At 43.4% G+C, this 26,274-nt stretch overlaps 1 protein-coding gene across 3 annotated transcripts in view; it reads left to right on the top strand.

Moving 5' to 3' along the window:
* Nucleotides 1-26,274, top strand: part of SMARCD3 (SWI/SNF related BAF chromatin remodeling complex subunit D3) — a 1,454,082-nt gene that overhangs the window by 1,132,438 nt on the left and 295,370 nt on the right. For all 3 annotated transcript variants that reach the window (XM_086941345.1, XM_086941344.1, XM_086941343.1), the window contains one exon: nt 24,143-24,278. In XM_086941345.1, coding sequence (XP_086797471.1) covers nt 24,143-24,278 — 136 coding nt within the window. The remainder of the gene's footprint in view (nt 1-24,142; nt 24,279-26,274) is intronic.

The following is a 26,274-nucleotide window of genomic DNA, read 5'->3' as shown; positions in this document are numbered from 1 at the left end:
ATGCATTCCACATCACTCTCTAACACACTACCTCACAACTTTACTCTCTCTCTATCTCACTACCTCAGAACATCCCTCTCCCTTACTACCTTACTCTTTAACTACCTCACTCTCTCTCACTACATAACTCTCTCTACCTCACTACTCCACTCTATCTATCTCACTACCTCACTATCTCACAACTTCTCTCTCAAAACATCACTACCTCACTCTCTCACTCTCTAGCTCACAACCTCACAACTTCACTCTCTCTCTCTAACTCACTACCTCAATCACTCTCTATCTCACTACCTCACTCTATCTCACTAACTCACTTTCACTACCTCTCTCTATCTCACTACATCACAACATCATTCTATGCTTACATATCACTACCTCATAACATCCCTCTCCCTCACTACCTCACTCTTTCACTACCTCACTCTCTCTATCTCACTACCTCACTCTCTATCTACCTCACTCTCTCTATCTCACTACCTCACTCTCTATCTCCCTCTCTCTCTCTCTCTCTCTCTCTCTCTCTCACTACCTCACTCTCTCTCTATTTCAATACCTCTCTCTCTCTATCTCACTACCTCACTCTCTCTCTGCTAATGCAAAAGGTATCACATATGCAAAAAAAGCTAATGCCAATAGAAATGACAATGCCATTTATTTAGGGATACAAAAATGATAAAAACAAAATAATGAGCAATACCAATAGCTCTACTTATAATATTGCTGAGACCATTGCATGCCCTCCGTCTTGTTTTATTGTATCTTGTTTGTTGTTGTATGTGGTGTATGTAAAGCGTACGTATGTTAAAGCGGTGGCACCAACCTTTTTGTGAGTATTTCTTTCATGTTCTGACTGTGCTTAAAACGGAATTACCATGTACCACTGTAGCAGTCTCTCACTAGCATGCGCATATCACACATTCCTAATATTCCGTACATGCAGCAGCATTTTTTCCATGTGGTTACAGCGCCAGAGACCTCGATTTGAACTACATTTTCCTGGATTGCTATGACAAACATATTTTTATGTAAAGCGAGATGGTTTAAGCCACGAATACCGATTCTCATGACCTACAGCGCCGGAAATGTGTGTACTCACTAGCCAAGCAGATGTAGATCTTTTACGTGCCATTACTGTACACTTATAGATGTTATTTTTGAGAAATGGCCGTACTGGTCCATTAAAGACATAATCGCCATGCCTATGTATCTGTTCTTTAAAGGACGATTGTTAAAAGGTCGTCAAATTGGAGTATTAAAGACTGAGTGAGTGCAGAGTAGTGAGTGCAGAGTAGTGAGTGCAGAGTAGTGAGTGCAGAGTAGTGAGTGCAGAGTAGTGAGTGCAGAGTAGTGAGTGCAGAGTAGTGAGTGCAGAGTAGTGAGTGCAGAGTAGTGAGTGCAGAGTAGTGAGTGCAGAGTAGTGAGTGCAGAGTAGTGAGTGCAGAGTAGTGAGTGCAGAGTGTTGTGTGCTGTTGAGTGCAGAGTGCTGTGTGCTGTTGAGTGCAGAGTGCTGTGTGCTGTTGAGTGCAGAGTGCTGTGTGCTGTTGAGTGCAGAGTGCTGTGTGCTGTTGAGTGCAGAGTGCTGTGTGCTGTTGAGTGCAGAGTGCTGTGTGCTGTTGAGTGCAGAGTGCTGTGTGCTGTTGAGTGCAGAGTGCTTTGTGCTGTTGCGTGCAGAGTGCTTTGTGCTGTTGAGTGCTGTGTGCTGTTGAGTGCAGAGTGATGTGTATTGGCCATTTATTTATGATTTAAAGGTAAAAAAAAGAAATGTCATGAGCAATGCCAATAGCTCTACCTTTAATATTGCCAAGACCATTGCATTGTAAATGCTTGTTGCAGTATTGCTACAGACAGCTCCAGCTGTCTGTCATGTCAGAGTCAGCTTTATGTAAAATACAATTCTGCTGCTTTAGAAGCCACGTGTGCCAGGCTATTTTTCTATTAGCTTCCATTAACTGTGTGGGAGGCCCTGTATTTTTCAAGGTTCTATTTTTGTTTCACACTAGATGGTGCAGGACAAGGGGATGTTACTGGTTGCTTCAGGTCACCATGAACTGTTTTGTAGGTTAGTCTTGGGGCGTTAAATACAAAGCAGAGGGGGTATTTTTTCTTAAGTCTTCTCAAATCTTGTCTTCCACCAATATTTGAGCCCATGTTTCCTTGTCATATAGCCAGCAATTCAGCCACAATTTATATCTTCTACTCTCACTGCATTTGTAGGAATAGACAGTAGTTTGTCAATAGTTGATTTTTACCTTATTCATTCACTCGTGTGCGGTTACCTTTATGTTTTGTAAAGCTCACATTGGGATCAGGCGCTTCCTTTCAAGTTTGTTCCTCAAGCTGTCTTGGAGATACAGGTTTTGGGTAAAGTGATGCTTTTCACAGCAGGAATCACTAGGGTTTAACTCCAACCTGGAGCAACCACAGCTTGGGCACAATGAAGTGTGAAGTCTCCTTCAAACAGTAATCAGGGACAGACAAAGGACACACCTAGAAACTTCCACTCCTTAAAAAACAGAAACTGCACTCCATTCCTCAGCTGTGTAATCAACCAAATCTGTCTGGGACCTCCTGCATAAACTCTCACCCGACCTACTCTTCCTAACAGAAATCAGGTTCATTCTGACATCGGCCCTGGCATAGCCACCTTGATCCTCCCTGTAGGAAGTTGGAATCTGTGTAAAGTGAAAACTCCCTTGGACCAATGTCAATAGCAACCACCATTAATTCTTTCCATCCAACATTATATCCATACCAGTGCCAAAATAGGAAACCCCCACAGTTGTGAGTACAAACACATCAAGGTTGAAGCTCCCGATTGTAAGAAAATATTCAAATGTATTTACGTAATTGATATAAAAAAATAGTAAAAACACGGCAATAGGAATAAATCACATTGACAATCCCAAAACAATTATGAAAATATTAAAAAACATCACAAAAGAGACATTATTAGGTGATTCATTTTGAAAACATCCCAAATTGTTAATTCGTTAGGATCTATCGACACCGTCAGGCTAGTATCAGCAATCCCAACACCATAGTCCCTCGAATGTAATCACAACAGTAGTGTTGACGCGTTTCGGTGTGCTGCCAGATATGCACCACCTTTATCAAGACAAGGATAGTTGATTGTCTCTTTTTTTCTTACATTAAAAATTCATAATATCTCCAGGAATTCACTCCTAGGGTCAGATAATGCATATGGTCCTTCAATATGGCCACAGTTATCCTTCTGAACTGTATTCAATCCAATGTGGAGCACATAAACAAAGCTTCCTTTATCGACTCATCAAATGGTCTAGGTGTTTATCCTCCGACTATGAGTGTTCGCTGCAATAGTCAGCAACCCTACGGTTTGATTCCAGCTTTCTTCCGTTTTTACATGTGTTAGATCTGCATCCATATATGTTTGAAGCATATGCGTTCCTAGCTGTTCAAGTGTGTCAATTATGCAGGACACTGCTGGCTGAAAATTCCCCACTGTGTTTCACGGAGTAAAAAACTGCCAAGGTTGCCGGGTTGCATACAGGTCTGGACGTTATGCGCACTTTTGGCCGCAATAAGGTTTGCCGTAACGGAAAATGAAGGCTTGGCAGTTTTTATATATACCTTTGTGTGGTTCTCCTTTCATTCGGTCTTTGAGGAGGTTATAATCTGGTAAACCAAGCTGCTTTACATTCCTTTGAGACTTAGCCTGAAGGCTACTCTCCATAGCTACCACTAGGATAGCTTTCAATAAAGGTGGCCGTCCTTTCTAAAGCATTGCCATGAACTGCAATCACAGCAGTTCCTGCCAATGCTTTTTAGGTGGAGCCGTTGTCTGCAAGACATGTATCTCTTCAGCAGACTTTTGGCATGCCCATCGATTGGCATTTGTTGGTTTCTGTGGCATTCTGAAATACATGTTTTTTTATTGGTTTTTCACATGTAATTGTTCCTTTGTGTTGCTCGTTCTTTCCCATGGCGATTTCACTAAGCGATCCTTCTGTTTGGCCATTACATGTTCAGGTTCCTCTTTGTCGGCCATCACAACGTGTTCCAGATGGCTGACTACACAGGTCAAAACACGTTTTGAGAAGATGGACATACATGCATCTGCCCACGGCACTCACTATTACTTTGTGATACGTTTGTTTGGAAACTTCTTTTATTTCCCAAAGCGCTTGAAGAAAATATTTGTTTTTACAGCTGAAGTAGAGTGTGGCCATATTTATCTTCAGCGAGTGTGTGTGTACTTCAGAAAAATAACCAAATACGTTTCAAAAGCGCGCACACAGCCGTTTCACAAAGCATTTGAAAAAGCATTACCTTTATAATGATTATATAGTGTGTGTGTTAACTCTGTTTATCTTGTGTGAAAAAAACATTGTGCTTGTTTTACACTGATGGGACGGTGTTCTGTGGACGGCACGCACGTCTCCATCTACATTGGAACGGCAGCACAGAGACGCAGCTAACTAGGTACTTCTAAGGTCTCAAAGGCGAACCAATTGGATTACAAAGGCTTATTCTAGTTTGGTGCAGTGCTCCGTCAACAAGACGGAGCCTTGCACCAAATTGTATTCTTTTTTTTCCCTTCCTCTAAAAAATAAATCCCAAAGCAGGATTTATTTTTTCCGAAATAAAAAAGATAATGCCCCCCTCACCATGGGAGTCTTCTCCCATGGCGAGAGGGCATTTTTTTGTGCCTCTTACCGCCAGGGTTTACTAGTGGTGACGGACAGTAAAAAAAAAAAAAAAGAACAGCTTATCCACCCATCCTAATTGGGTAGACCTAATGGAGCAAGTATTCGCATGTGACGCGACTTGCTTGTATCAAGAACCTCAAATAACATTATTAAGTTAATTCAACATGTTTGTCTTACTAATATTGCACTTTTACACTACACGGGGGTGTCCCAGAGACGCTTGCCTATGTGTTTACTAAAAGTAATAACGCTTGCTTCTAATATGGTCGCTGCTTTGCGGGATTATAGTCTGCGCATGCGTCGGTCATACCCACGTGATGTGACGCACTCGCAGTTCTGGAGGGAACTTGTTGCTCTTGCGCAGTATTTCTAAAAATGGCCGCTTTGTTTTTCACATGCTCCGTGCTTGCACTGCTGCTTTGGCAAAGCCGCTTGTTCTGCTCAACTCCTAATGCTATAGTTATTATAAAGTAAGGGATGCAGTATAGCCATTCACGGTATACGGTGTATTCATTTTGTCTGTGTTTCTAAATTGTTTTCGCTTACTTTTCATGTACCATCTTCGGGGGGGGGGGGGGCTGGGAAGCGCTGCTACTCCATTCTGAAGCCAGAATAGAACCAGTCATGTGATGGGGGGAAAAGAAAGTCATGCAGCAGTGGAACCCAGCCAGCTGGCAGCCGAAACCAAGATGTTCCTGGGAACCTGCACTCCGACCTAGCTGAAGAAGCTGACTTGTACCTGTATTTGCTACATTTGTGTAGTTTTAGAGGGATATATGATGTTACAACGCATACTTTTAGCACGCATACCATTACCACGGATTTTTTACAACGCAGGTCATGTTACAACGGATACCTTTACAACGCAATACACTACAACGCAGATACTATTACAACGCATACCATTACAACGTAAGTATAGGTAAGTATATAATATTAATATATATTGTAAATAATTATTTTTGTAATATTTAATTTAATTATTAATTATTAAATTATTAAATAATTATATTAATGAAATTAAATTAATTTTAATTTTATTATTTGTAAATATATATTAAAAATACCCCTCTACCCCAAAACCCAAACCCAGCCCTAAAACCTAAAAATACCCCTGTACCCCATAACCCAAACCCAACCCTAAAACCTAAAAATACCCCTGTACCCCATAACACAAACCCAGCCATAAAACCTAAAAATACCCCTGTACCCCAAAACCCAAACTGTACCCCAAAACCCAAACCCAGCCCTAAAACCTAAAAATACCCCTGTACCCCAAAACCCTAACCCAGCCCTAAAACCTAAAAATACCCCTGTACCCCAAAACCCAAACCCAGCCCTAAAACCTAAAAATACCCCTGTACCCCATAACCCAAACCCAGCCCTAAAACCTAAAAATACCCCTGTACCCCAAAACCCAAACCCAGCCCTAAAACCTAAAAATACCCCTGTACCCCAAAACCCAAACCCAGCCCTAAAACCTAAAAATACCCCTGTACCCCAAAACCCAAACCCAGCCCTAAAACCTAAAAATACCCCTGTACCCCAAAACCCAAACCCAGCTCTAAAACCTAAAAATACCCCTGTACCCCAAAACCCAAACCCAGCCCTAAAACCTAAAAATACCCCTGTACCCCAAAACCCAAACCCAGCCCTAAAACCTAAAAATACCCCTGTACCCCAAAACCCAAACCCAGCCCTAAAACCTAAAAATTCCCCTGTACCCCAAACCCAGCCCTAAAACCTAAAAATGCCCCTGTACCCCAAAACCCAAACCCAGCCCTAAAACCTAAAAATACCCCTGTACCCCTGTTGGAACCTGGGATGTCAGGTCACCTAGGGTAGCCTGGCCTAGGGTAAGACATGCAATTCTAGAGGCACAAGTGTGAAGGTTGCAAACCACCTAGCAGTAAATCCACGCAATGACACTTAAAAAGGACACTACACCAATTTGTTCGGAAAATATGTACTGATTTATAAAAATAATATATATTCCTTGTTTTAGCTCTCAGTATTCACAATTGGAAATTACACCTTTGATCAGGAGAAGTTAATAACACTTTTCTGTCTGTGGAACAATTGCAGTTCAAAACATTCAGATGTCATGAATTCAGAAATGCTTACTTTTAGAAATGTGAAATTATCTCAGTAGGATTATTTTCAGCAGTGTTATCTTGCAGTACTAATCACAACAATAATACATTTCCATACATTAATCTCCCAATTCCACTGTCTTAGACTTCACTACAGTATTTAAATCTTTTCCTCCCCAACTGGAACCTTCATACACCAAGTGAAAGCACACCCAGTGTGTGGTATGTAGGAAATTCACAGGTTTTCTATACTCATCAACAATCGCTATGAGTGTCTGAAGGGGATTCCTCAGTTGGTAGGAACTGTCAGCGCTCTTCTGACTATAGACTCAGTCCCCCCCCCCCTGGTTTCTGGCTCAGGAGTGGCCTTTCTCAGACCTGTCCCAATGAGGTTGGAGTTATGAAACTATTTTCCCCACCTACTAGGGCACAGCTCAGGAATAAAGACGGATGTCTGGGCACCTTACTAGGCATTAGGACTCGTGATTTTAATATTTCCAGAGAGGGCTCAACACTTTCCCTCCACACCCCCACACTCCTTACTGTCTGTGTGTCTGTCCTGCCCCAGTCCCCAGGAGTAGGGGCTGACAGTCGGCTCCGCTGTCTGACACCGGCAGCGGTAACGGCCTCCTATCCCCGCCCAGCCAGCCTCTTAACCTGAGCGCTGGTGTGGGAAGGATCGATGACGGCAGCCCTTCGTTCCCTCACTCGCTGTCTGAGGCAGACGCCAGATGAGCTGCCTCCGGTCCGGCAGTGGCCCAAGTTCCCCGCTTCTCTGGGGATGTGGGCTGCACCTTCGCCCCCGTCCTCACCGGTATCGGAAACGCTGAGGAGACGGGAGACGCGTTGCCGCTTGGAAACCCTTCGCTCCTTCCAGACGCAGGCCTCAGCTGCGCAGGCGCGGGGGAATCAGTGACACGGCCGGCGCCGCCTCCTTCACCCGGGAAGTACACGCCTCTGCCCTTGCGCGGAGGAACAGTGTCTCGCCGCTGTTCTGCCCGCCTCACCTTCAATTTCACCGCGGGGCTTGGACAGCTGGCAGCGCCACTCTTCCGCGGACTGCACACCTCAACGCCCCCTCGTGCCTCCCAGTTAGAGACGCCTCAGCAGCACAACATGCCAGAACACACCGGGCTCAGTACTTCAAGACCGGGTAGGCAGGGGCTCCAGAAGGAAGGCAGGACACCAGTTATTAAACCGATGGGGGGTTTGAAGGTGGATGTAGGACACGGCCCAAAACGGGAAGGTGTCCAAAGTTCTTGACTGCTTGACTGACCCAGATTAATATCAGACCAATGAAAGGGTTTGGTCAGGAGCACAAGGGGGAACGTCTTCTGAAAGATGTTGTCAATCCAGTAGACCAACTAGCTTCTTCTAGCGCTTCCTCCTCCTCACACTACTGCCTGTCTCCTCTCACACTCTAGACTACACAAAATGGCTTCCTGACCCCTGCCCTTTTATAGGCTACCCACACAGAGTCCAGTAGGGTCCAGAAAGTTCTGGAAGGCCTAAGGTTATCCTATGGGGCAGTCTAGGATGTGGCAGTTGGAAACAGTTAGGGCCCTCCATTTTGTGAGCTACTGCATTTTCCTGACAAAACAGGCCTCTAGGCATGAGGTGAAAAACTATGAGGGGGAAAAAGAACACCTATCCCCTTGACCAACACCTAGAAAAAGTTAGTGGACAAAAATTATTAATACTATGAGGGGCAACAAGGGGACAAAATAAATAATAAATTGGAGGGACTACGCAAGAATCCAGACAGGTCTAACAACCCCAAAACCCAAACCCAGCACTAAAACATAAAAATACCCCTGTACCCCAAAACCCAAACCCAGCCCTAAAACCTAAAAATACCCCTGTACCCCAAAACCCAAACCCAGCCCTAAAACCTAAAAATACCCCTGTACCCCAAAACCCAAACCCAGCCCTAAAACCTAAAAATACCCCTGTACCCCAAAACCCAAACCCAGCCCTAAAACCTAAAAATACCCCTGTACCCCATAACCCAAACCCAGACCTAAAACCTAAAAATACCCCTGTACCCCATAACAAAATACCACTAAAAAATGTTAAACTTACCTATAAAAATACCTACGATGTAATGGTATGCGTTGTAATAGTATCTGCGTTGTAGTGTATTGCGATGTAAAGGTATGCGTTGTAAAATGACCAGCGTTGTAAATGTATGCGTGGTAAAAAATCCGTGGTAACAGTTACATACCGTTTTACAGTATACCCCATTGTCTGCTAAAACCTCTCTTGCCATGGGAACTGGAATGTAAGGGGTGAGTTCGAAAATGAATATTAAGCCTGATAAAGTCTAAAAATTAGGAGGTACCATGACCTAACCTCCTCCTTTGCCCAATCAGAAATTAGGGAACCTTTCACTTGCAACATTTGTGGGTGGTACATTATCCAGAAAACAGTATTTTTGCCTAGGTTTAGATAGAGAATTTGTCCGACTTGTGCAAATAGCTGACCTGTCACTGACCCAACAAACTCTATAGGTGATTGATACAGAGAGCTGCGGAGCACTCTGTCCGTAATTTCCTCAGACTCAGTCGGAGTTTGAGAAACCTTAAGTGCTGGCAAAGCACTTTGCTAGGAGATTCGAGAACCCAATCGGGGTTATTGGCAGATTCCTTGCAGAGAGGGGGTAGCTCAGGCGTTGCATCCAAAGCTACAGGTGTTGGTCGTACCCTTTGGTGAGCACAGTCCTGATCCAAAATCCTGAGGTTATCCTGTCCTGACTGTCCATGAGCTGTACCTGCTCGCCTACTGGCAGCCTAAGTCATTGAGGGTCCTTTCCCGCCCTTGCCAACCGACCCGTGGCCAGGGTTGGTCTTCATTCTGTCCTAGGTAAATATAAACTTGCGTGGGTGATTGTCTTTCTTAAACTTCTTTCCTTTTCCAGAATAAAGCAAATTGCCTATTGTCCTTTACCCTGTTTTTCTCTACAATAAGATTTTCATGTAAACTGGTGTATTAGCATGTTCCATTCTCTCCCTACCTTTAGTCAAATTCTGAATCATATGCATATATAGTTTGTTCCATTCTTACCCTCCCTGTAGTGAATAAGAACATCTGGACGAATCAAATTAAAGTTTCGTTTCTTATAGACTGTTAGTGATAATCAAAAGTCTGCTTTGGCTAGTAAGTTCCCTTTTTCCTTACCCGCCTTTAGTGAAGTTGTGACAGTTTTGCTGATCTAAGAATAGCGTGTTCCTTATTTTCCCCTTCCCTTTCTTTTTCGAATTATAAATGTTTCTTACTTTAATTCATTGTTATACTATCTTCTTAATCTTAGTGATAGATAGTTTGATTTGTGTTAACCTGAAGAAAACGATAACTAGATAAAGGTTTTTGAAACTTCTTGCGTTTGTGGTTATTATAAAGAGTACAAACATTATTGAAATTGTATATTGTATTTGTGTTGTCTACTTCCTCCACAGCTAGCTCCTCGATCCATTGTGATCTTAGGTACCTGAGACGAGGATTGGTAAGTCAGGTACACTGGAATAAACAGAAAGGAGCCGAATTGCTTATAGTAGGGTGTAGGTTACCTGATTAAAGTGTAATGAAAAAATGTTATGGGCCCAAATGTGCATATTTGGTAACAAAGTTAGTCGGGTGACCTGCGCGCTCTTTCAGTAATTTTCTGGTAGCCAGAGAATGGTTAGGACTGGTTGAGATAAGTAGATAGGTTATTTGTTGATAAACCGTGAAAAATTAAATGTGCTGCTAAAAATATTTCTTTGAAGAATCGATCGATCAGCTGTAAAAATATTGTTTTGAAATGCTATGAAATGTTTTTTTTTTTTTAGGTTGTGATAAATGCTGCTATGTGATTTTAAAATGTATTAACCACTTGTTAGTGATTGTTATATGTTGTCTGGAATTCCCGGGGGCAGAATAGCGGGTGGTGAGGAGAATCCATTTTGTAGAGAGGTCACTTACATTGAGGAAAATTAGTGCATGGTTAGGTAGAACTGGAAGCGCTAATTACGGTTTCTGCATGAATAGTTGAATAAATGATAGCAACGAATTCGCTATTGAAACTTCAGTTGTGATAATACCTAGTAAGGGTCACACGAGGAAGGAGTAGTAGGTTCGTCGGAGCTTGAGTGATAGCAAAGGAGTTCGCTAGTGAAACTTTGGACTTAGTATATATCCCGGAAAGAGTGGATGAGTCAAAAAAGTAGCAGGTTCTCTAATGCTTGTGTGAAGGGTAGGCAGGAGGGTCTATCTGTAGTGTATGAAAAGTAGACAAAAGAAGTTTACTTGCAGTGAAACAAATCTTTCTTTCTAGACACTCGAGTACAGTGGCGAATGTTATACGTTGTAAACTAAATAGAGCACTTGCAGTTTAAGAAAGAAATCAAGTTTCCGTTACCTTGTAAAGGAGGGAGTCCGTCGCGGAGCTGCGCTGACGTCACTCTGTGCCGCGCTGGTATTGGTCGAAACAGCGGGTGTGTAACGGAGCTGGTATTGTAAAGGAGGGGTGAGTGCCGGAGCGTGAGACCGCATCTCACGAAGAGGCCGCGCACCCATTGGTTGAAGTTGTTTGCAATCACAGTGTTGATTGGCTGTTGAAATTTAAAAGACTCGCTAGCATTGGAAGAAAATTTGTAAACAAAAGTACGTACTTTAAGCCTGAGTTAGGTTTACGAGGTATATGTGGTATTCGCTTAATCCCGAGACTCGGACCTGATCCTAGGTACTCAGGGTTTGCGAAAGATCAGTGGATCGGTCGTAGAATAAACGGAATGTACGGGAGCAAGAGAAAAATGACTTTCACTTTCACAGACAAGGTCAAGAATTATTTGAAGAAAGACAAGCCCATAAAAACTAGAGACGGTGTAATCATTCCACCACCTAATACTCCCACATCGTTTATGATGTTTGACAAAGGGTATCGTGTATGGTTGGAAAATTGGGTGGAATATACTAAAGATGACCGAGTTTTAGCTTTTCCTTTAGATGGTACCTTTAATAGTAGAATTTTTTTTAAATTTGAGGACCCAAATGAATGATTTACACCCCAGACCAAGATTGACACAATATGAGGCCCTAGAGGAATGGGAGATTGATTGATTGATTGATTGTGGGTTTCTAAAGCGCTAGAATCGACTCCCGAAGGAGTATCTCTGCGCTGTAGACCGCTGGGGAACCCGCCGTGGCTTTCCCTTTGAGATGGTGCCTACTGGGTATCTCCAAGGTGAAACCAGGCATCCCCGGCGTATGTGGGGGGCCGTTGTGGAGATGAGGCAAGCTAATGCCCAGAGTTGCCGAGTGTGATCCCTAGTTAGAGTAGGCCCCGAGGCGAGAATTATCGAGTCCGTTGACCCTGGTCCAAGACCCTGCTGCGTCGGGAATTGAACCCTGGTCCCGGGCCGTCCTCTGCTCCCGAGTCTGCCGCCTCTAACCAGTGAGCCACACCACTCCATTGAGGCCTTTGAGAGAGACAGACCCAGAATGGATAAAGGGTTAGCAAAATTTTATCCGAAAAATCAGAGGGAGACCCGGGAGAAAAAATTGAAACAATGGAAACAGAATATGATGGTAGAAGGACTATTTCCAGTACGAGGCGTAGATAAACCCATGGGAGGGAAAAGGACAGAGAAAACCCGATACTTAATGACTGCGGGTGATTCGGAAGATTAATACTTGGAGGATTTATTAATGAAAAATCCACCTCCATATGATGAGGAGTCTAGGTCCTTGAGCTCAAAAAATCCATTCTTTAGGCCTCCCAGTAATAGAATGACCAGTGCAACTGATACAGCAGGTTCAGGTTATAGGCCTAGTAGTAAAGAGGGATTTAGCATGCCCGATACAACTGTTCCATGTTATAGACCGTCCTGTGGTGAGGGACCAAGTACGACCATTCCAACTGCCCCGAATCTTTACCCACCTTTAGTTCCACATGTAGTACATGAAACCTCTATGGAAAAGGTTTTACAGGATCGAGAAAGAGAAGCCTTAGCTAAGCAGAGAAGTGAACTCATTCAGAAAATATCCCAGTTGAATTCAAATCCCGAAGCCCTGACAATTCCAGTAACCATTGGCCCAGTTGTTCCTCTTTATAGGGATAGACAAGCTAGTCCAAAGACTCCAGTTATTACTCCAGCTGTAGTGCCGCCAAGAAAAGAGCCCCTAATAGTTGATGACCAGACAAGTGAATGTGAATCTGTAATTTCCCTAATGGATTTCCCATAAGGGAACCGGAAGGCAGTGCACCAAGGAAGTACACTCAGACTATTGCAAGAGAAGACCTGATAGAAACAGCTTCAGGTACTCGAAGTGCCACAGTAGTGACTCCGGAAGAAATAGATCGATGGACCCAAGAATTAGAAAAGGTAAATCCTCAGCCAAAGCCATTAGATATTTACAAACTAAGAATAGAATTGGAAGAACTGATGGCTGGAAATGTGGGATTAGACAGGCTGAACACTCTTAGTGAGGAAGAGCTACTGTTCATCTGTAGAAGTATTACCAGAAATACCAGAGTGTTCCATGAGAAACTGATGGACACAGCGGCTAATATGGGAATAGATGTCAGCAGATCCAAGGTATTGCAGAAACCATACAGAGCAGAATTGTCTGACAAAGACTTAGAAAACATGAACGTGTCAGGAAAAAAGGTGCAGATAAGAGAATTGCTGAACCTGTTACAGAAATGGGGAGACCTAGAAAAATGGAAAACGAGGTGGGCGAAGAAAAAGGAAGACAGTAGGTCCAGACATGTGTCCTCTGAATATGTCCTAAAAGAAACTGACAAGGATGAAACATTGTATCCCATGAGAGAAGTGCCAGGTGGGAAATATGTACATGTTCCATGGTCCCGACAGGATATTGTGTCATTCACAAATGATTTCCCAAAATTACGAGAAAAACCTGTAGAGTGGTACAGGCAGGTTGAGAGGTTTATTAAGGTTCAAAAATGTCTCCTGAAAGATCTAGATGGGTTCTTTGACATTGTAGTTCCCGTAGATTTGTGGACAGAATGTAAAATATCTGTTGATTGGCCCAGTGAGGAGTATGCCAGAGACACTAGGACAGGAGCCCCCTCAGCGGAGGTGATGAGAAAGTATGACCAAGTAATACTGTATTTAAAAGGCAAAGGGCCTGCTAAAGAAACTGATTGGACCCGTATAGATAGAACTACCCAAAATCGTGATAAAACTGTACATTCATATTATGAACGACTGTTACAGGTGTTCAAAACGTACAGTGGAATAGATAATATTGAGATGAAGGACATGACCCATTTCATTTATCTATTCATATTAGGGTTAAGACCTGAAATTTCACAGTGGATTAAAGACAATGCAATCTGTTGGCAAGCAAAACCTATAGATGAGGTCCTGAAATACGCCAAGTATTGTGAAGATGGGATGGAGAATAAACGGAAAGCATTAAAAGAAAAGGTCATGTGGGCACAAGTGAAACTAACAGAGCAACAAGAAAAGCAGTTAAGTAAAATGAATAATAATGCCCAGAATCAAGGCTCTGGGGGTGGAGGGAAGCCCAGAGTCAAAATGAGCTGAGAGGAAGCTAAGAAGAAGTTCCCCTGTCACGGGTGCGGACATATAGGGCACTGGAGAGACCAGTGTCCAGCGATACAGAATGGTAACGTGCCCAATAATGATTTGAATCCACAGGTGCAGAAAGAGGGGCCACGAAAGACTCAGCAACAGGTAAAGCAGCAACAGTTGCCTCGTGCACCAAGGCCAAACTATAGGAATAGAGCACAACAGAGTGAGGAAGCAGAGGTTTGGGAAGGAAGGGAGGATAGAAATGCTGCAACTTCGCAATTCCTGTTGAATGATACATTCCTCTGTGATGAACCTTACTGACGGTGCGTGAGGGGGGAGGACGAGGAGTGCGTGCTTGGCGCCTCCTTGCCGGTAGACCAGTCAGAGCCATACATTGAAGGAAAGGTTGAAGGAAATTACGTCACCTTTCTGTTGGAAAATGGTGCTACCCGTTCTACTGTGAGAACAGCAGATGTCCCAAACCTACCCCTCTCGGGAGAAGCAATCCAAGTAGTGGGTGTTTCTAATCAGTTAATTAGTACCCCAGTAACCGAGCCCATCGAGATCACAATAGGGAACTTCAAAGAAATTGCACAGATTTGTAGTCTGTGACTCCAGTCCTGTAAACCTGTTAGGACGTGATTTGTTGTGCAAAATGAATTGCACCATCTTTTGCACACCAAAAGGCGTTGAAATTCAGACCCCAGATGAAGATGGAATTTACAAACTAATGTTAATAAGGCCTGAATCAGAAATTAAAAGACTGACACTACAAGACTTACCTGAAGAACTCCAACAGACAGTGAAACCCGAAGTTTGGGATTTTACTGGAAAAGATGTAGGATTAATGGCAAATGTTGACCCAATTAAAATAGCCATAAGAGAAGATGCAGTCGACCCAAATACCAAACTGTACAAAATGAGTGCAGAAGTAAAGGCAGGGGTTGCCATCGAAGTAAAAAGATTATTGGAAGCAAACATCATACAGACGGTAATGAGCAGTCCTTGTAATTCACCCATAATTGGAATCAAGAAACCGAGTGATAAGTACAGAGTAGTGCAGGACCTGCGCAAGGTAAACAAAATCGTTGTTCCTTGCTGTCCTATTGTACCAAATCCTGCCGTGATCTTGTACCAAATTCCATGGAATGCTGAATGGTTCACCGTCATTGACCTATGTCACGCATTCTTTTCAATCCCGTTGCATCCAGGCAGCAAATTCCTTTTCTCATTTGAATTCGACAGTCATATCTACGTCTGGAATCGTGTCCCTCAGGGGTACACATAGAGTCCTTCCATCTTTAATCAGATTTTGAAAAAGTGCCTTGACTCTTTGGTCCTACCTAGAGAATCAGTTCTGGTGCAATACATAGATGACCTCTTGGTGGCATCTAAAAGTCGGAAAGACTGTGTTGTTGACACCATTGCCTTATTGAACCATTTAGGGGAAGGAGGGCATAAAGTATCACCAGACAAATTACAGTTCTGTACCTCTTCAGTGAAATATCTGGGGCACCAGATAGAGAAAGGTATTAGGAAAGTAACAACAGAAAGAATCAGGATAATTAAAAATATGCATCTACCCCATACTCAGAAAGAGATCAGAATGTTTCTTGGGGTTGTAGGATACTGTAGACAGTGGATTGTGGGATTTGCAGTTCTAGCAAAACCACTAATAAAAATGACAAAGAAAGGAGCAAAAGACCCAGTGGAGTGGGACGAAGAAAGCATGTCAGCTTTTACCAAATTACGAGACTGTCTATGTACTGCTCCTGCATTGGGAATGCCTGATTACTCGAAAGAGTTTGCACTGTTTTGTGACACACGCGACAATTGTGCATTGTCAGTTCTGACCCAAGCGCATGGTTTGACTAGACGTCCTGTGGCATATTTTTCTGCTACTCTAGATCCAGTGGCTGCTGGATTACCTGGATGTCTGAAGCAGTAGCTGCAACTTGCATGAGTCTTGAGCAGAGTGAATCCATCATTATGGGACATCCTGTAACTGTGTATGTTCCACATGCAGTTGTAATCTTACTGACCCAGTATCTCACTCCTAGTCGGCTGACTAAGTATGAAAGGATTCTGGTGGGCGCAGCAAATGTAACCATTACTTGATCTAACATATTGAATCCAGCTACCCTATTACCTGATTCCCTCATTGCAGAAGTAAAGGGAGAGGTCGAGCATGATTGTATAGACCTGACCGAGTTCAGTACAAAACTACGCCCAGACATTAAAGAAATGCCTTTGCCTGTTGAAGACTTCGAACTGTTTGTAGATGGCTCGTGTCTAAGACATGAGGACGGAGGCCTAAGTGCTGCTTATGCAGTGTTCACATTAGAACGTGCAGTAGAAGCATCCTATTTGTTTGGAGTCAAGTCTGCACAAGTAGCCAAATTAATTGCATTGACAAGAGCCTGTAAAGTTGGGAAAAATAAGAGGACAACCATATATACGGATAGCCAGTACGGCAATGGAGTTGTGCATGACTTTGGCAAATTGTGGCTGCAAAGAGAGTTCCTGACTTCTTCAGGTACTCCCATCAGAAATGGGAAGGTTGTACAGGAGTTACTGGAGGCAATCCAGTTACCAAAGAATTGGCAGTGGTCAAGTGTGCTGCTCACAAATCTGGCAATGACGATGTGACAGCAGGTAATCGATATGCTGACCAACTAGCCTAATCTTGTGCACGGTATCAAATGTCAGTCAACATCAAGTTGGGGGGATATGGAAACAGCTGCTAACTTATGGCGTTTGAGGATGTGCAATCATGGGAAGAACTGAAAGATTTGCAAAACGCAGCAGGACCAAAGGAAAAGAGAAGGTGGAGAAAGTCTGGTTGTCGGGAAAGGAGTGAGGATGGTGTTATGGTTTACACTGATGGTATGCCTGTATTACCTGACAACTTGATTGCTCCTATGGCCCGGCTAATACATGGGGATGCACATATAGGCAGGGACGCTATGGTTCGTGTCTTTAAACAGACATGGTAAAATTTGAGATTCAGGAACATTGCAGAGGCACTCTGCCAGATGTGTTTAACTTGTCAGCAGTTTAATCCTGGAAAGAAAACAGTAGTTACACCAGGTACAATCGGAAAGGCAGAAGGTCCCTTTGCCAGATTACAATTGACTTTATACAGTTGCCCCTCTGTAAAGGAATGAAGTACGTCCTTGTTATTGTCTGCTTATTTTCAAAATGGGTAGAAGCTTATCCTGCGAAGAGAAATGATGGCATTACTGTAGCCAAGTTGTTACTAAGGGAACTGATACCTAGGTTCAGTTTTCCAGTTACAATTAAATCAGACAAAGGTGGGCATTTTCACAATGAAGTAATAGGCCAGCTCTGTGAAGCATTCAAAATTACCCAAAAATTGCACTGTGCATATCGCCCGGAGGCTTCTGGAGTGGTAGAACAACTGAATGGCACTATTAAATCAAGATTAGGAAAAATGTGTGAGTCTACTGGAATGAATTGGATAGACGCCTTGCCCCTTGTCCTGATGGGAATCAGAAGTATTCCAGATCGGAAGACAGGCCTGAGCCCTCATGAGATACTAATGGGAAGAGTAATGCGACAAACATGGGTACCAGGACACAAACTGCTAAGCATTTCTGATGATTTGATGCTAGAGTAGTGCAAGCAACTGGGTGACCAAGTGCGTTCTATCTCTCAGCAGATTGGGGAAGACGCCGTCGCCAGGCCAGCAACTCATGCCCATAATCTGAACCCAGGGGATTGGGTTGTGCTAACGGTCGAGACAAGTGATTCTTGTTACCACAACAGCGGTGAAGTGTGCAGGTGTGCTGAAGTGGATCCATGCCAGTCATACGAAAAGAGTGACTGAAGACGAAGAAACTGAGGCTGAAGGTTGTGCAGCTGAGGGGTCTCCTGACGTTGGTCCTGAAGTAGCTGATGATGAACAACCGAACACCCGTCAAGACTAGTGGATCCCAGTAATCGACCTGACATTCAATCCCATAAGAACCAGAAGACAAACCTACTTTAATGGAGAGTGGCATAGTGAGGACGAGACAGGAATAGAAAAGGATAATCAGATTATCGAGATCCATGTCAGATCAGACAACAAGGAAGGACAGATAGGGACAGAACAGGTTATCGACACACCTCCAAGAACTCCTGAAATTGAAAAGGGACAAAAAGAAAATAGGGCAAAAGTTCAAGCAGAAGAAAATCAAGGGTTCGAAGTGCTTGAACAGGATCAGATAGAAATAGATAAAAGTGTTCAGGAAGAAGAAACTGAAATAAAACAAAGCCAAATCCAGCATACACCTGAACCAGGCCAGCTTAGTGACCAGGCAGAAGAAACCGACCCAAGACCTGGAACTGGTCAGACAGATAGGGAACAAGAAACCATCGAAGCAGATGTGCCACAACTAAATGAAAATAAAAGATCACTAGAAGAGAGCCCAGTAACAGTACCAGTTAAAAGATTCAAGAAAAAGAAAAGTGAACCAAGATTCATCAAAAGACTGAGACTAAGACTGAAAACTGTAGAGGAAAAACTTGAGGAAAGGAAACAGACTGCTAGAGAAAAGGAGAAATCTGGAACCAAGCTCAAGAGAAGAAGTGCCCAAGTAAAGAGACAAAACAGTAAATATCAGGATCCTGAATGGACTTTTCTGGTACTGGAAGAGTTTGAAGATCTTGATATAAGTGACGAAAGTGACGAAGAGGTGATTGCTAATCAGAGCACCGAAGAAGAAGAGCCAACCTGAAGTTGCTCGGTGTAAGAAAATCTGTATAAAGTCACAAAGAGGGGTTGAAAAACTTCTTTTGAGCTAAAATGTCTTATTCCAGTGTAAATGGAAGACCTAGGCGTAATTGTTGCAAAACATGTTGTCAAATATGTGTATGTAGTATAGCACTAATCCTAATATTCTGGATAGGACTGACTATAACCATTCCATCTATGATGAGCGAAAACCCAAGTCTGTACCCCAATAATAACTTACCGGACGACACTGTAGAATCACATACTAGAAATACACCACAAAGCATAGACGCATTAGACAGACCACTTAGCCTGAAACAGGCAAAACTAGATTTAGAAGCACCAGATGAGGAAGACTTTCACTTTAACAAGATTAAGATCAAAACTAATTTAAATGTTTTTGCAAATCTATTAGTACATTATGTAGAGACAATGGAGATAGATGACTGTTATGTCTGCATGAAGCTACCCACTTCTGTAGCTGAACGAGTGACTTACCACCACTTACCCTTGACCTATGGAATTTCCTGTAGTATACTGACTACCTTTTTTTACAGAAGAGGACCGTTACAGTATTACTACTCAAACCTTGACGTGACATTTTCTGAACTTCCTGTTCGAAGAAACCTGAATCCTGTACATACGACTAGAGATGTAGCTAAATATATGGGTGATTATTTTCTAACAATAGGAAAAATTAACATAGATGACGCACACAAGAATAACCTGACTTGTTCTCTACATGAGAAGGAGAAAGAAGTTTTAGATATGGCAGAGAAGAGAAAGCTTCCAAAGGAAGGCCAAAGATAAAACTCAGAAAGTTCCTAAATGGGCAGAAAATATAGAAAGTACCTCAAATGGTAGAGCAAATGCTGCCTTGTTGCTGGATTTCGAAAAGAAGGGGAAGCTTTGTCTTCATAGAGAAATGACTAGTTACTATAATAACATATTCATTGGTTCCAGTGAGTGCGAACATAATTATAAGGTAATTGGGGGTTGGGGATTCAAAGATGGGTCGGAGCCAGTGTTTCCCGGAATTTATTTTATATGCGGAAACAAGGCTTACTTCAAATTACCGGACCATTGGTACGGAAGCTGTTACTTTGGTATTGTCTTTCTGAAGATATACCATGTGGGGAAAAGCACTGGAAGCATTGAAAAGACTAATAAATTAGCACGCACTAAGAGAGATGGTGCTGGAGAAATAGTGGGAGGTATTTTTAGTGCATTGATACCTGCAGTGGGAGTGACTCTGAATACACACAGAATTTGCAAATTGTCAACAGTAGTGGATCGGTTATCTACTGACACTGCTGGAGGTTTCCTGAAGGTCAATACCGAAATGGTTTGCCCATCAGATCTATGGTTTTACAAAACAGGCTTGCTCTTGACACCTTATTAGCAAAAGAGGGCGGAGTCTGTAGAATGTTGAAAGCGCAACATTGTTGCTCTTACATACCTGACAAAAGTGTGGAGATCAAAAGGTATGTGAGGAATATTACAAATTTGGAAAAAGAGCTCAAACCACTGGAAGTTGACAGTGCCTGGAAGAGACTAACTGATGGTCTCTCCTCTGTAGGTCATTGGTTTACTAACCTAGGAAAAAGTCTTTTGAGTAAAATACTATTGCCAATCATGGGTATCAGTATAGTAGTGTTTCTAATATTCATTTGTTGTAAATGTCGCAAACATCAGAAAAAGTATACTGTGAATAAGAGAGGAGTGAAGAGAAACGTGGATGAATTGGAACTGGAGGAACTGAATAATCAAATGTATAAAAGGATGAAAATTTCTCATCCTAATAAAGATGCGAAAGAAAAGGTGAATCGAATGATTGAGGAGATTGAGTTGGGAAAATTGTAAAGAGTTGGCATCTGGTTCCATTTATAGTGATGATAGTAAATATCATCAAAGAGGGGATTGATGGAGCAAGTATTCGCATGTGACGCGACTTGCTTGTATCAAGAACCTCAAATAACATTAATAAGTTAATTCAATATGTTTGTCTTACTAATATTGCACTTTTACACTAGACGGGGGTGTCCCAGAGACGCATGCCTTTGTGTTTACTAAAAGTAATAACGCTTGCTTCTAATATGGTCGCTGCTTTGCGGGATTCTAGTCTGCGCATGCGTCGGTCATACCCACTTGATGTGACGCACTCGCAGTTCTGGAGGGAACTTGTTGCTCATGCGCAGTATTGCTAAAAATGGCCGCTTTGTTTTTCACATGCTCCGTGCTTGCACTGCTGCTTTGGCAAAGCCGTTTGTTCTGCTTAACTCCTAATGCTATAGTTATTATAAAGTAAGGGATGCAGTATAGCCATTCACGGTATACAGTGTATTCATTTTTTTTGTGTTTCTAAATTGTTTTCACTTACTTTTCATGTACCATCTTCGGGGGGGAGGGGGGGCCTGGGAAGCGCTGCTACTCCATCTTGAAGCCCGAATAGAACCAGTCATGTGATGAGGGGAAAAGAAAGTCATGCAGCAGTGGAACCCAGCCAGCTGGCAGCCGAAGCCAAGATGCTCCTGGGAACCTGCACTCCGACCTAGCTGAAGAAGCTGACTTGTACCTGTATTTGCTACATTTGTATAGTTTTACAGTATACCCCATTGTCTGCTAAAACCTCTCTTGCCATGGGATCTGGAATGTAAGGGGTGGGTTCGAAAATGAATATTAAGCCTGAGAAAGTCTAAAAATTAGGAGGTACCATGACCTAACCTCCTCCCTTGCCCAATCAGAAATTAGGGAACCTTTCACTTGCAACATTTGTGGGTGGTACATTGTCCCGAAAACAGTATAATTTGCCTAGGTTTAGCTAGAGAATTTGTCCGACTTGTCAGAATAGCTGACCTTTCACTGACCCAACGAACTCTATAGGTGATTGATACAGAGAGCTGCGGAGCACTCTGTCCGTAATTTCCCCAGACTCAGTCGGAGTTTGAGAAACCTTAAGTGCTGGCGAAGCACTTTGCTATTAGATTCGAGAACCCAATCGGGGTTATTGGCAGATTCCTTGCAGAGAGGGGGTAGCGCAGACTTTGCATCCGAAGCTGCAGGTGTTGGTCGTACCCTTTGGTGAGCCCAGTCCTGATCCAAAATCCTAAGGTTATCCTGTCCTGACTGTCCATGAGCAGTACCTGCTCGCCTACTGGCAGCCTAAGTACTTGAGGGTCCTTTCCCTCCCTTTCCAACCGACCCGTGGCCAGGGTTGGTCTTCATTCTGTCCTAGGTAAATATAAACTTGCGTGGGTGATTGGCTTTCTTAAACTTCTTTCCTTTTCCCGAATAAAGCAAATTGCCTATTGTCCTTTACCCTGTTTTTCTCTACAATAAGATTTTCATGCAAACTGGTGTATTAGCATGTTCCAGTCTCTCCCTACCTTTAGTCAAATTCTGAATCATATGCATATATAGTTTGTTCCATTCTATCCCTCCCTTTAGTGAATAAGAACATCTGGATGAATCAAATTAAAGTTTCGTTTCTTATAGACTGTTAGTGATAATCAAAAGTCTGCTTTGGCTAGTAAGTTCCCTTTTTCCTTACCCGCCTTTAGTGAAGTTGTGACCGTTTTGCTGATCTAAGAATAGCGTGTTCCTTATTTTCCCCATCCCCTTATTTTTTGAATTCTAAATGTTTCTTACTTTAATTCATTGTTATACTATCTTCTTAATCTTAGTGATAGATAGTTTGATTTGTGTTAACCTGTGGCTCATGGAAACTGAAGAAAACGATAACTAGATAAAGGTTTTTGAAACTTCTTGCGTTTGTGGTTATTATAAAGAGTACAAACATTATTGAAATTGTATATTGTATTTGTGTTGTCTACTTCCTCCACAGCTAGCTCCTCGATCCATTGTGATCTTAGGTACCTGAGACGAGGATTGGTAAGTCAGGTACACGGGAATAAACGGAAAGGAACCGAATTGCTGATAGTAGGGTGTAGGTTACCTGATTAAAGTGTAATGAAAATATTTTATGGGCCCAAGTGTGCATATTTGGTAACAAAGTTAGTCGGGTGACCTGCGCGCTCTATCAGACCTACATATAGCCATTTCTCTGATGGCCCTTACTCCTGTTGGGACGCCTGAGAAGTTCGGCCACATCATTGACATGGCCAAACTTAAGGTCCACCCAAATTTAAATCTGGCAGTTAGATCACTGTGTAGGGGAGGAAACGCCATTGCTATTGCAACTGTTATCTCTCCGCCGTCATAAATTTGGCCCTAAGTGCCATAGACTCAGCAGGCTAGAACATGGTTTCTTTAAGTGTGGTCTTCACTGTGCTGATTGACTTGCTTCCAGCAACATGATGAATGCGGCCCGGCATTTCTTTGGACTAGGACCCAGCAAAAAACTGTCAGAAACCTGTAACTGTCCTGTGGGGCTTAGGACAGTGATAACTAGTTCATATCACTCTGCTGATTGAAGTCTGATAGAGTACAGAGTGACCAAAAAGAGGTGTCAGGGAGCTGACAATGTAGCAGTTAGTTCTCGATCATGTCTTTAATGGCAGGCAGCTAGTCATTTGATTGATGACTTAGAAGGAGCCGATGTGCAGTCCGCTTCGTACAGTGCCTTTAGGTAGCAGAAAATATTACATCCTAAGTTCCTGCAGGGCCTTCTTCTGAACGAGCACCCACCTTATTTATCCCTGAGCGTCTTTGTGGAATGATTATAGCTGCCAGATTCCGTGCAGTGCTTCCTTTATTGCGGTTTCCCTGTTCTGTGGTTCATCATTTTCTGTAGTGATTCATTTTCTGCATTGCCCCACTTTATGGTGCTCCCTTGAAGTACAGTGAGCATATTCTGTTTTGTAAGGCATTCTGTACAATGTCTCCATTGTCTACCATGCTTTAATTTCTTGCAGCACTTCCATTCTATTAATGTTTATGTTTCCTGCAAGGGTGTTTTTTCTCTCATCAGAGTTCCTCCCTCCCTTTGTAGTCTTCCCATCTTCTGTAGCATGTCCATATTGTGGACAGGCCCTGTTTGCCTCAGTGTCTAATGGAAGACAGCTGTGTCATCAATCTCATCCATTCACCTCTAATGTTATGTCACTGTTCTTTTGTTCACAGTGTTGACCCCAACGATCAAAAAAAGACAGCTTGTTACGATATAGATGTGGAGGTAGAGGATCCCCTCAAGGGACAGATGAGTAGCTTTCTACTGTCAACTGCCAACCAGCAGGAGATCACAGCCCTGGACAACAAGGTACTGGAGTGGGGAATGGGGATCTGTAGTTCATAGACTGAAAAGCCAATTGGAAGGGCATTGAAACTATTTGGTGTTATGAATCCCATTATCTAGTATACTACTGCCTAGTGGTTGAATATGACAATTCAACTTCCTGTTTTAAATTGTTTACAATTTGTGTCAATCAGAACCATATCGATAATTAGGCTGTCCTATGACATAGACTCACTGCACGTCATCAAATATTAATTTGGGTGCTGAGTTTATTTGCAATACAATGGAATTGTAAGATTGGAACGTTAAATTACATAGAATGATGAGAAACGTTGCTATCTTGTACGTTCGTTCACCGTTTGTACTTTGTACTGTAGTGTAGTTCCTATATTCCCAATAGGCTCTGCGCATTGAAATGACATATACTATAGTTTAGACGTAGGACTGAGGTCGACTAGGTCTCTATTGAATATATTAGACTTAATTGTGAGTGCCAGATAGCTCAGAGGTCACTAGAAACTTTCTCGAATTCACAAGAAGGGATTAGTTTCTAACAACCGCATAAACATGACAACTTTGTTTCCCAAGAATAAGAAATCAATCTCTAGAGTCGCGGAAACAATAGATAGTTATTTCACTCAGTCAATCGTGCATGCTTCGTTTCACCAGAGGTGCTGAGAAATAGAGAGACAGGCGTTTCAATAAAAGTATTTATTGAACAGTCTTCTTTCTCAAGCATAAGAAGTGAACTGCTACAATCGTAATACTGGTTATAAAGCACAATGCGTACAGTATGAAGAGTATTATAAAGTAATACTGTAAAAGTATGATATGGTTTCTAAGCCATATAAAATAACATAAAATACAAACATTATTAAATAATGACTAAAAGTACTTGACTAGTGCTTCTAAAATATGCCTACCCCGGTGTACCTAACCTAGGTCTAGTAGGGGGCGGAGCTAGCCGGCAACAGCGATGGCCACCTGATCTGTGTGCTCTTCCGCCTAAACCTCGATCCATGCAATTATCCTTATGACTTTGGTGACCTGTTTCGCTGAAAGAGCCCCCAAACTGCCCCTGAACTTGCGGTGCACAGTTTGACCCAGACGAGGGCCGGATCGGGGCTACAGATTGGCTGATCGGGGACGCCGTGCACTGCGTGGTCTACGAGGGGTCTGCGGCCTACCTGGACCCAGACCGCTACGCTGCCCGACCCCGGAGGCGTGAGGGACGGAGTGCGGGTTGGGCGCTGCGGGGAGAAGCTGTACTGACGGAGGTGGCGGCGCTGGGATCGCGAGTGCCGAGGTGAGCGAGGCGGCCGGACGGGAGGTGTTGCCCTGCATTGCAGCCCCTTGGTGCTGGGGCTTTTGAAAAATCGAGTCCCCGGCTTCGCGACTTCTGCCGGGCCTGCCCCCTGACTGGAATCCGCGGCGTTGCAGGGAGTGGACTCGGGCGTGTACCTCCTGCGGTGGTGCCCACGTATAGGTGCGACGCCCCGGAGGCCTTTGCGACGTCACTGCGTCTTCGTGGGCTGGAGTGGAGGCCCTTCACAACCCGTGTGGCCCTGTTGAGACCTGACTGGGAGGCTACAACGTACAGATCCTGGAGCATGGGGCACGCAACGGAGGGCTCCAGTCCCGGTCCCTTCCCAGCTGCAGCCCCCTAGCCCCGGACCTGTGGGGCCCGCCTGGAGGAGTGATTACAGCGTTGGTGGCACGGTTTGGGGTGTCATTATCGATCCCACCATGTGCCGCCATCTTGGGCATCCCCATTTGCCCTGATTCTGCGAGGCCCGTTTTAGGGTGTATTTAAAGCGCTGGCAGTCTTTTTGGAGAGCGGTGTCACTGGCCTTGCCTCTTGCCGCCGCCCTGGGACTTGCAGTACGTGATCTATGCCACTGGAGGGGCACGGGCCCTGACGTCGGGCTTTATGGTGTTATACTTGCTGCCCCCTGCGCACCCACTGCTGTAACAGACTAACTTCCGAATGCGTGGATAGTGTCGCATTGTGGACTTCTGT

This window comes from Lissotriton vulgaris, chromosome 10, assembly GCF_964263255.1.
Source record: "Lissotriton vulgaris chromosome 10, aLisVul1.2, whole genome shotgun sequence".
In the NCBI taxonomy this organism is placed as follows: Eukaryota; Metazoa; Chordata; class Amphibia; order Caudata; family Salamandridae; genus Lissotriton; species Lissotriton vulgaris.
Note: the sequence above shows the minus strand (reverse complement) of the source record. Positions and strands in the feature narration are given on the sequence as shown.